We start from the raw sequence: 11,434 nt of genomic DNA, 5'->3' as shown, positions 1-11,434 counted from the left end.
AAGGCTGAGCTGGGCATGTGGTAGAGGGGAGCTGGCTGGGCTAGGCAGGTGTTGTGGGGAGGGTCACATTTACCCATCTCTATGCTGAACTGCACTCTGCGATCCACATCATCTGCCCACACCTTCTGCTGTACCCCCCGATAAAGCACAGGGAAGACGCCCCAATACAGGTGTGCCTGGCATGCCACCTGCTCATTCCGTGTCAAGGCGATGATGGGGCACGAGGCCGGTAGTGGGAGAGCAGCTGTGCAGACCTGTGAGAAAGGCGGGAGGTTAAAAGGAGCAAAACAGCCTCAATCCGCATATTCGCTCCCTGGATTCAGCCTGGTATGCAGGATAGCCCTGTCTCCATTCAGGTCTGTGAGATCTGGAAGCGCCGTGAGCTCCCTGCAGAAAGGGTGCTAAACAGGCCAGGAATTAGTGATACACATTGTTCCAAGGGGAAGGTTCCGACCCACTAGTCTCCTCCTCTGTGCTGCCCCCTCCCCTGGGCACCCTCAAAGGTACAGCCTCCACACAGGAGCCTGGCTCCACGCTCTCTCCAAGAGCACAGCCCCCATCCCAGGAGAACCAGCCCTTCACCTCTTACCTGCCCGAAGCCGTCAGCACAATGATGGCCGCAGTGCAGCACTTGAAGGATGCCTCCACGGCCCCAATGGCTGTCACCTCGGTGGGGTCCTGGCTCAGAGGAGTGACCTTGCGCAACTCCTCAAACAGCTGCTGGTTATAGATGGCAGCCTCAGCCTCCCTGGCAATCTGCAGAGAGACCAAGCAGCTGGTGAATGATCTCACTACAGCCAACACACCCGACCCCCCTTCAGTATGCCCTGCTGGGGGAGACTGGGCCAAGAGCTGGGAGCTCCCTCCAAAGCCACACTTCCATCCCTCTCCCCATAGCGCCTCCTGCTGGGAGAGGCCAAGCTGAAGTGCTCTTACATCTCTCTAAGGTACGCACCGCATGCTGCATGCGCACAGCTTCCACTGGGTAGGCCCCCTTGGCCGTCTCTCCTGACAACATGATGCAGTCAGCTCCATCCAGCACAGCATTGGCCACGTCGCTGCTCTCTGCCCGGGTGGGACGGGGCTTCTTGATCATGCTCTCCAGCATCTGTGGGGGAAAGGGAGGGAGACGTCAGGGACATGTTTCACATGATGATGAGGCCTAATCCTCATCGCTAGCGCCAGACCAGCACTTCACCCAGCATTCCCAGTGTCCAGGGCTCCCACACAAATATAGGGGTTGGGGGTTTTGCCTAGTCTCCCAGACCTGGCGGGGCAGGATCTGGAGTCCCCAGCTGTGCACAGCAGAGTTGGGTCTGTCCACATCGGCTCCGTCCACGTCAGCTCCTGCTGCTCAGGGGACTGGGCTAACCTGCGTAGCACAGATCACAGGCTTCCCGGCACGGTTGCAGCGGCCAATCATCATCTTCTGAGCCAGGAAGACTTTCTCTGCTGGGATTTCAATGCCCAGGTCCCCACGAGCCACCATGATCCCATCACTGGCTTCCAGGATCTCATCGAACCTGCAGCCAGGACAGAGCCAGGCTCAGCACTATGGGCAGGGCCCAGAAGATACCCGGCCCTGGTGTCCGCCACCCCAGCCAGCTCACAGAAAGTACTGCACTGCTGCAGAGAGTGTTAACAGAAGCAGTGAGTCTAGCGGTTAGTATGCAGGAAGGAGAGTCAGGAGCTCTGGGCAAGAGGAGGTCACAAGTAGGAGTTTCTTTTTCCCATGGCCGATTTTACAGGTGGACAGATAGGGCAGTGTTCCGGACTGCCCGATTCCTGGGACTGCACCCAGCTGGTGCAATTCACCTGTGTGTGTGTGTGGGGGGGGCAGGTGGACACCAGGTACTGGGGATGTAGAGATACACAGACAAAGGGGCAGATCACTCAGTGCAGTGTGTAGCTGAGGGTGATCGGTGGGGCAGAGGGGCAGACAGACACAGGGCAGAGATGGACATGAGGGGGCAGGTGCTTGGTGGAGCGGAGGGACAGATGGATGCAGGGCAGAGATGGACATCTGGGACAGACAGACAAGATGGACACAGTGGGGGTGGGTGCCCATTGGGGCACAGGAACAGATGGATGCAGCAGGACTGGGAGATGGACATGGGGTGGCCAGGGTGCTCAGTGGGACATAGGAACAAATGGACGGGAGGGTGAGTACTCGGTGGGGCAGAAGGGTAGACGAGACAGTTACTTTCTGACACCCTCATGGTTCTCGATCTTGCTGATGATCTTGATAGCGTGGCCACGCTCGCCCAGCACGTCCCGGATGGCGGCCACATCCGCGGCTTTGCGGATGAAGGAGGCAAAGATCATGTCCACACCATGCTGCAGCCCGAAGTGCAGGTCACGGATGTCCCGCTCGGACACAGCTGGGAGGTCAACCTCCGCCCCTGGCAGGTTGACCCCCTTACGGCTGCATAGCATCCCCCCATTTTCCACCTCCGTTATGCAGCTGTCAGCACCTGGCCAGAGAGAGAGAGCGGCAGGGTCAGGCTGAGACACCCTGCCCAAGGGAGTAGCATGAGGCACAGAGGGGCCAACATGGAAGCTCCAGGGGGCAACAGGGGGCACAGAAGGGGCAGGGGTGAGGGAATCACATGGAAAGGGGACAGGTGACTTAGGCAGGGGGGGCAGCACAGACATGCGGGGGCAACAAGGAGCAGTACAGACACTCCAGGAGCGTGGGCTGGGAGCGAGTGCAGAGCCCCACAGAGTGTGAGGGGACGTACTGATTTCCTTGACCAGCAGGGAGATGAGCCCATCATCTACAAAGATCTTCCCACCGACCTTGACGACGTTGGGGAGGTTCTTGTAATCCACCCAGATGGTGGCCTGGTCGCAGCACTCCTTGAAGGCATCATCAGTGGTGACTGTCACCCGAGAGCCTTTCACTAGCTCCACCTCCATGTTCTCGCCCTGCAGCAGCACGGATGGGATTGGGGCTCCATCACAGCCAGGCCTTCCCTGATCCAGCTAGACCAGCTCTGCTCACCGCAGCCCTGTCCACGATGCACCAGCCCCTCACAGTCACCTTCCCAAGCCTTCTGACCTACCCCCACCCCCAGCACTCACTGCCCCCATGCCCAGCTGCCTGACCCCTCCAATGACACTTTCTGCAGCAGAGCTGGGCAGACCCCCGCACCCTGTTTTGCTGCTGATCTTGCCATACTCACCGCTTTCACCAGGCCCGTGCGGATTTCTGGCCCCTTGGTGTCCAGAGCGATGGCCACAGGGTGGTAGAAAAGGGGGTTGGAGGCAAAGCTCTCAGTTGCCTCCCGGATGTTTTCAATGGATCCAGCACGATACTGTTGGAGAAGAAGGGCTGGATCTGCAGGGCAGAATCCATCCAAAGGCCCTGTGCCTTGGCCTCAAGGACCCTGCCCCACCCTGGGGGCTCTGCACCTTCACCACTATCCTTACCCATCCTGGGACCCTGCCCCACCCCTCCCCTTTCCCCAGGGTCTCTGTGCTCTGCCTCTGGGACTCTAACCCCAGGGTGGGCCCCATCCTGGGTCTGCCTCCAAGTCTGCAGGAATAATTTCCCATCCCAGCTTCTTCCCCCAGGAACCCAGAATGAGCAATCTTCCTCGTTCCAGCCTCACCAGACAGGACTGTCAGCCAGTCACAGGGCAGGATTGCTCCCCAGCTGTCTCCAGTGTGCAGGATATTGCCTAACTGCACTACCAAGATCCCACCACCATCCTGAGAGACTGGTGGTTCCTGGTGTGATGTGATGCTCGGCATGTGCCTCCTCCCGTACCTCATGTGAGCCATGCGAGAAGTTCAAGCGTGCGATGTTCATTCCAGCCTTAATCATCTCCCTCAGCATCTCCACAGAGCAGGAGGCAGGACCTTTAACAGCATGGGGCTCAGGTGAGTACTGCTGATGGGCAGGTGCCTCCCCCCAAATCCATTCCCCTCCCACCCTGCAGGTGCCTCCCAACCCACCTCCCCAGCAGGTGTCTCACATCTTGTTCTTATGCCCCAGGAGCTCACCTGTGCCCCTCACTTAGAGTGACCAGATGCCCTGATTTTATAGGGACAGTCCCAATTTTTGGGTCTTTTTCTTATATAGGCTCCTATTACCCTCCACCCCGTCCCAATTTTTCACATTTCCTGTCTGGTCACCCTGCTCTCACTCCCCGTAGATGGGTCCCTCAAACTCTTATCCAAACCCAGTGTCCCTTAGAGCAGTGGTTCTCAATGACTGGCCCGCAGACTGGCGCCGGTCCCTGACATCTCCTAACACAGTTTTAGAAGGCAGCAAGCTGGTCCCTGGTATCGAAAAGGTTGAGAAACACTGCCTTAGAGGAGCCAGCACCCCTGCTGGTCATTAGCTGCAGCTGTGAGTCCTCCCAAGGTTTAGCTGCAGCAGTCCATGTGGGGGAGAGGGTGGGTACCTATGGTGCAGATGATGCTGGTGTTGCGGGTGGTGATGGGCTCAGAGTCTATGTCCAGCAAACAGAGATGCTCCAGGAAGGTGTCAGCCATGGCAGCAGTCAGCTGGTGCCTCTGGAAAAAGGCTGTGCTGAGCTCCTGGGTGAGCTGGGCCATGTTGACAAGCAGCCTCAACTCGGCACCTGCTGACACAGGGACAACTCCTGTGTTAGGACCCTGCCAGTGGCGCTCTCCCAAGGGCCCTCAACCCAGGCACTGGGTCAGGCTGCTTGCCTGGGTCTCTCCCACGCAGGTGAGGCAGGCAGGAAGTGGCACAGCCTTATCAAGGCGCCTGCCAAGTGTCCTGTGATCACTGCTGTGCCTCATGATCAGAGTGTTCACAGCATTGCTGCTCCCTGAGTGCTAGAACTCACACTACAGAGACCCACCGGCCTGGCCCTCTGGAGCCCCTGGATGATCGCTTCCCAGGACTCAGTGAAGGAGCTGCTGAGCAGGGCCCAGACTCACCTTCCATGTTGTGGATCCAGAATCCCCAGGGACTCACCTGCCCACCAGTTTCTGGCTCCAAGCCTTCAGTCACATGTGTCCCTGGGACGGACACTTCCAGCTCAGAGGTCGCATAAACTAGTTAAAGACTCACCAGACCCAGGCTGACCCTGCAGCTGACTGACAGCACAGGAGAGGCCATTACCCAGTCCCAGGAGATGGCGGCACCACCTGGGATGCCACCCAAGCTGCACACCCCTATAGAACAGGGGCTTGAGCTGCTGTCAGTCTGATAACAATATCCAGACCCTGGGGCCTGAGCTGTGGGTACCAGATACTCCCACCCAACCCCTCAAATCTGTCATTGGGCACCTGCACCATCCGCCCCACCTGCGGCCCCACAAGGACAGAAAGACGCAGAGCCGGAGTCTGTGTGGACAGAAAGACTGCGCCCATTCCAGTCTCAGTGGGAACTTGGGAGTCTGCCCCAGCTGGGATAATACGAAGGGCCCAGGGCCAGTCCTTAGCCACGGGGTGACAGGCAAGGCCTGGCATTTCTATCTCAGACACTGTTATTACTAATGGTCCTATGGCACTAGAACATCACAGATACTCCTTGGATCCAATAGACGTGCCCCCCACCCTAGAGAAGGAGGGGTGGGCCTGGGGTGACTAGGAATAGGCCAGGGGAAGCCAGTGGAGTTGCACTGTGGGAGAGTCAGGCCCCAGCTCCAAGGTCCATCCCCAGGAGGAGAGATGCAAGGGCGAGGGCCCTTGCCAGGATAGGGGCTGCAGTCTGTGCTTCCCCTGCCCCCTGGCAAGTCTGCACAGGAGGGGTGACCTGCCTGCACCGCAACTGGGGCACCCACCTCGCTCTGGTTTTGCTGCTGCGTTTCCTTCCCAGCGGCTCTGTGGTGAAGCCCAAGTGAAAAATGAGGAAGTGGCAGATGTTTCCTTACTCTCTGCCAGCTCCTTTTGAGCCGCCCATTCTCAACCCCTCCCTGCTGCTCCCTGGCCCAGGCGCTGTCCCTCCAGCATCCAAAGCAGCTGGGGGCATTACCAGCAGGACAGTGGGGTGGGAGGAGGTATTTTTTCATATTCTCTGTGTATAAATAAAGTCTGCTGCAGTTTCCACGGCATGCATCCGATGAAGTGAGCTGTAGCTCACGAAAGCTCATGCTCAAATAAATTGGTTAGTCTCTAAGGTGCCACAAGTACTCCTTTTCTTTTTGCGAATACAGACTAACATGGCTGTTACTCTGAAACTCTTCCTGAACGGTTAACCCTAACCCAAACCCAATTTATTGGCTCAGCCCAGTGCTGGGGGCGGTCCCAGTTATAGCAACTCCCAGCCTCAATCCCTGCCCCATGAACCACACATCTCTTTCCCCCTCTCCCCCCCCCAATGCTGGTATATGTCCTGAGAGCCCAATTCCCTCTCTGGGTAGGTGTCAACTGATTCTCCCATCTGCCTGTTCCTGCTCCCAGGGGAGGGCCACAACACCCTTCCTTTGGCTTCCTGTCCAGGCAGGTGACTGCTGCTCCCTTTGGACAATCAGGCCTGGGGAGGAGAGGGGTTATGGGGGCTTCCAAAGAGTCTGGCACTGGGAGCCTCTTCAGCTCCTGGAGCAGCTCAGAATCCCTTACAGACACTTTAGCCCCCCTGCTGTGCCTACTGGAGGTGCAGCCCAGAATCTCAGTCCTAGTATAGACAGGCTGCCAACCCCTGCCACGCTCAAGGGTCAAATTCCTCACAGTCATCAGACCCAACCCCCCCCCCGCTCCCTTCCCCTCCACATCACACCCAACTTCCCTCCCCTCTGCCCCCTTCCCCTCCCCATCACACCCAACTCCCCTCCCCTCTGCCCCCTTCCCCTCCCCATCACACCCAACTCCCCTCCCCTCAGCCCCTTTCCATCACACCCAACTCCCCTCCCCTCTGCCCCTTCCCCTCCCCATCACACCCAACTCCCTCCCTTCAGCCCCTTCCCCTCCCCATCACACCCAACCCCCTCCCCTCCGCTGCCTTCCTTTCCCTATCACACCCAACTTCCCTCCCCTCTGCCCCCTTCCCCTCCCCATCACACACAACTCCCCTCCCCTCCACCCCCTCTCCATCACACCCCCCCTCTGCCCCTTCCCCTCCCCATCACACCCAACCCCCTCCCCTCCGCCCCCTCCCCATCACACCCAACCCCCTCCCCTCCGCTGCCTTCCCTTCCCCATCACACCCAACTTCCCTCCCCTCTGCCCCCTTCCCCTCCCCATCACACCCAACTCCCCTCCCCTCAGCCCCTCCCCATCACACCCAACGCCCCTCCCCATCACACCCTAATCTAAAGGGTTAACATTTGCAGGTTCCCGCCCATAACCCTCCTCTAGCCTCCTCCAATCACAAGGCCCACTAAGGGGTAGCCCCGCCCCTTCACCCTCCTACTGGCTCAGAGTTCCCGAGCCCATCCTCATACGATGGAGCTGGCCAATGAGCGCTGCCGCCTGCCATGGTCCGCCACGGGGCCTCGCTCCCTTCCCGAGGCATGCCGGGAGTTGTAGTTCGTGGCCGGAGGAGCGGCGCCGGCTGCCGCGGGCGTCTGGCAGCCGAGAACCACAAGCCCCAGCGTGCCGCGCGGCCCGGCGGGTCCCGCCCCGGGCGGCGGCAGGTGGGGGCCGGGCCGGGGCGGGGCGGCCCCGCTGGACCCGGCTCTTGCAGGCAGCGCGATGAGCGGGGCTGGGGCAGCGGCGGACAGGGCGGCCTTCGTGGGCTTCTTCCCGCAGGTGCTCCGGGACCTCACCGCGGAGGGGCTCCGGCACCCCGAGGTGGGCGACGCGGTCGCCCGGCTGAAGGAGGTGAGGCGGGGGCCGCGGGGCTCGAGGGCCGCGGGCCAGGGCGCGCCTGGGGGGCACATAGGCCCTGGGCGCTTCTGCCCGCGCGGACACTGCCGGCACTTCCAGCTGCCGGCACTTCCAGCTGCCGTCTGTAGGCTTCAGAGTGAACGTCTGGCTGCGATGAAGAGCCCCTCCCCCAAGCTGCTGTGTCAGACCGCGGGCAGGTTCGCTGGGCCGGTTCCGTTCCGTTCGCCCTTGCTCTCCAGGGGGGTCGGTCCCTAGCTGTTGATTGTGATGCTGAGGCAGGGCCCTCACCCCCCTGGACCGGGGCCAGACTCCTCCTCACAGGGCGCACAATGCAGGTGCGCTTTGTGCCTCTCGGAGACGTGGGCAGGGAGCTGTGGGATGGGGTCCTCCTGGGACGACTGCACAGCTTCCTTTCCCCTTGTGTCCTCTCCAGATTCTGGAATACAACGCCCCAGGTGGGAAGTATAACCGGGGCCTGACAGTGCTGGCTGCCTTCCGGGAGCTGGTGGGGCCAGAGCAGCAGGACCCAGAAAGCTTCCAATGTGCCTTGACCGTTGGCTGGTGCATCGAGCTGGTTAGTGGGTGCTCTGAATTGGGCTCTATCTGGAGCAGAAGATGCTCCTATTGGGGCAGCATTTCAGTGTCAAGGTGGGATTTGGGGATGCAGAAGCCCCGTAATGGGGCCTTGTGCAAGTTTATCTTATAACTCCTTTTATTGTAGCTCCAAGCTTTTTTACTGGTGGCTGATGACATTATGGACTTCTCACTCACCCGACGTGGCCAACCCTGCTGGTATAAGAAGGTAATAGAGGTTGTCAGGGGTCTGAGTGGGGGCACTGGGGAGGGTGGGCATGGGGGTGGGATGCCTGGGGTATTGGGGGAGAGGTTGAGGAGTCTCTAGAAAGTGTGGGGGGAGTGGGCCTGCTGATATAACATGTCCCTCTTCTGTTGCAGGAGGGAATTGGTTTGGATGCTGTGAATGATTCCTTCCTCCTCGAGTCCTGTATCTACCAGTTGCTGAAGAAATACTGCCGGCAGCAGCCCTACTACGTGCACCTGCTTGAGCTCTTCCTGCAGGTGGGGCTGGTCCCTGTGCTCCCAAGATTTCCCATCTACTCCTATTCTTGGGTCACCCCCACCCCACAGAACTCAAAGGCACTTCAGACCTTGTTCAGGTCTCTCTGCTTTGCTCTTGGAAAGTCTCTGCCTTTCCTGTGCATTGCCCTGGGGCTGCATCCCTGCAGCATTGGAGGGGAGTGCCTGCGGGGCAGTGACAGTGAGATGGCAGCTCCTGCCCCCTCTCTTTAGTGATGGTGAGGGGGCGGGCACTCAGGCTCCCCATGTGCTGCCTGGGGTAGGTGGCTCCTGGGTCTCTTCTCAGAGAGTAATGCGAAAATTATCATGTAGGGTTGGGTCCATAAAATCTCTTGTCCCCAGACCACATACCAGACCGAGCTGGGACAGACACTGGACCTCATCACTGCTCCATCTGGCCACGTTGATCTTAGTCGTTTCACTGTGGAGAGGTGAGGTGCTGGGGCAGAAGAATCCTGCCCAGTGCGGGAGGAGTGGAGTCCTGGGTTCTGTAGGTTGAGAGGTGACCTTAACTCTCAAATAGTCCTGTCACTTCAGAGTTCTGTTGGGCACCTCTGTCTAGCTTTGGGGTGGTCAGAGAGGGGTGCTCATCTCTCTGCTAGGCCCATCGGGCTCTGGGGACAGCCCTGCAGGAGCAACTTATCACTCCAAACCAGCTGGAGAAGGGACACTTGATTCCCCTGTTGTTGAGCAGGACTTGTACCCGGCCCCTCCCACAGGAAGTGACCCCAGTGTCTGTGCAGACCAGATACAGAGACTTAAGTTGACCTGGGGCCAGCGTTACTGAGTGTGGATACTGTCTGACAGGTACAAGGCAATCGTTAAATACAAGACGGCCTTCTATTCCTTCTACCTGCCGGTTGCGGCTGCTATGTATATGGTGAGTGTAACTCCAGCTGCTGGTTACGTGGGTTCAAGCAGCAATGGAGAGGCCATGGGGCGTGAGCTGACCAGGGGAGTGGGGATGTGTGGGTGGGATGGAGGGGAGCTGATGTCTGAGGATCGGTGAAGTGGGGTAGGGAAGAAAAGTGGTGGGGAAAGATATAACAGGCTGGGAGATGCAGGTGCTGGAATATGCCAGCAAGTGTCTCAGCCCCTCCCATCTCTCAGGCCGGCATTGACAGCGAGGAGGAGCATGCCAACGCCAAAGCCATCTTGCTGGAGATGGGAGAGTTCTTCCAGATCCAGGTAGGAGACTCCTCCCTGCCCCAGGGTGCTCCTGGGCTCTGGGAAGCTCACAGTGAGGAGGCCTGTAACTGGCTCTCTGCCCATAGGATGACTTTCTTGACTGCTTTGGGGATCCAAACCTGACGGGTAAGATTGGCACTGACATCCAGGACAACAAGTGCAGCTGGCTGGTGGTGGAGTGCCTGCACCGCGTCTCGCCAGAGCAGAGGCAGCTCCTGGAGGTAACAGCAGCAGCTGGTTAGAGGGTGGGGAGGCAGCTTGGCACAGGTGGAAAACAGTCCTGACCCTGAGGTACCAGCTGCCAGCTTGGCACCAGCTTTGTTCCCGTAGCATGAACCTGTTGGTGGAGAAGGGGTACAGTTCTGTACCCTAATGTGTATCTGAAAAAGCTTACTGGGCACGAGAAGTCCTGCCAATCAGACCCTGACAGCTGCTAGGCTCATAGTTGGGGGTCTAGTGATAAGAGTGCTGAGCCCTATGACAGGAGGACGCAGATCCCAAAACTGGGGGAGGTGATGGCTTCTGGTGCAGCTGGTTGTGGCAGCCAGCAGCTCCATTCCAGGCTGGGCCTTGTCTGACCCTGTTCCTTGGCTTCCAGGAAAACTATGGGCAAAAGGAGCCGGAGAAGGTGGCCACGGTGAAGGAGCTGTATGAAACTGTGGGCATGAGGACAGCCTACCACGAGTGTGAGGAGAGCAGCTACTGCCGCCTGGAGGAGCTGATTGAGAAACATGCCAACCACCTCCCCAAAGCAATTTTCCTTGGCCTGGCCCAGAAGATCTACAAGCGTCAGAAATGACAGGGCGGGCTGGCTCCTCAGGGCTGTGACAGGAAAGGCGTTGACAGGCCTCCTTCCACGAGGCCCAGCTTCTGGCATGGGAGCTGACTCTGTAAACTCATCTGCTTAGGGGAAGGTGACGCCTTCCCTGTGCGCATTCCATTGGGGATGGCGACCCATATAGCATCTGATATGGTTCCTTGCTGTCTTATGTTGGAGTGAAGGACAGAAGCCCACTGTCCATGTAACAGATCAGCTGTTATAGCAGAGATGCAAAGCATTTGTATGAATAAACATAAGTTATTGTAGCGGCTGCCTGTGTGAATATGGGGACACACCCTGCCCTGAGAGCCTCTGCCTCTCTCACCAACACACCTGCCTGCTCACCTGCTGTGAGCAGTATTGCTGGCCATCTGGCCTGGGGTGGACATGGGATCTGGTCCCAAGGGGCTCAGCTGGCCCAGAGATGATGATGATGGGGGAGGGATAGCTCAGTGGTTTGAGCATTGGCCTGCTAAACCCGGGGTTGTGAGTTCAATCCTTGAGGGGGCCATTTAGGGATCTGGGGTGAAAATTGGGGATTGGTCCTGCTTCGAGCAGGGGGTTGGACAAGATGATCTCCTG

The 11,434-nt window shown here is 58.8% G+C and overlaps 2 protein-coding genes across 2 annotated transcripts; one reads left to right on the top strand and one right to left on the bottom strand.

Moving 5' to 3' along the window:
* Window positions 1–100: 100 nt before the first annotated feature.
* LOC144929842 (pyruvate kinase PKM-like) lies at window positions 101–5,805 on the bottom strand. The gene is made up of 9 exons (XM_078850453.1): window positions 5,766–5,805; window positions 4,413–4,592; window positions 3,773–3,864; window positions 3,186–3,317; window positions 2,204–2,928; window positions 1,373–1,523; window positions 956–1,108; window positions 590–756; window positions 101–254 (listed from the first exon to the last, which is right to left on the bottom strand). Exons 2-9 carry the CDS (start codon window positions 4,564–4,566, stop codon window positions 203–205), a joined length of 1,626 nt encoding a protein of 541 aa, XP_078706579.1. The 5' UTR covers window positions 4,567–4,592; window positions 5,766–5,805; the 3' UTR covers window positions 101–202.
* Window positions 5,806–7,433: 1,628 nt separating this feature from the next.
* LOC144929843 (farnesyl pyrophosphate synthase-like) lies at window positions 7,434–11,118 on the top strand. Its single transcript, XM_078850454.1, is given in 10 exon segments — window positions 7,434–7,583; window positions 7,585–7,743; window positions 8,183–8,323; window positions 8,471–8,551; window positions 8,704–8,826; window positions 9,187–9,275; window positions 9,652–9,724; window positions 9,955–10,032; window positions 10,119–10,253; window positions 10,631–11,118. Coding segments are annotated over 10 exon segments (1,230 nt in total). The 3' UTR covers window positions 10,832–11,118.
* The last annotated feature ends 316 nt before the right edge of the window (window positions 11,119–11,434 follow it).

The sequence above is a fragment of the Lepidochelys kempii genome, chromosome 24 (assembly GCF_965140285.1).
Source record: "Lepidochelys kempii isolate rLepKem1 chromosome 24, rLepKem1.hap1, whole genome shotgun sequence".
Classification (NCBI taxonomy): domain Eukaryota; kingdom Metazoa; phylum Chordata; order Testudines; family Cheloniidae; genus Lepidochelys; species Lepidochelys kempii.
This window is presented reverse-complemented; position numbering and strand designations above follow the sequence as displayed.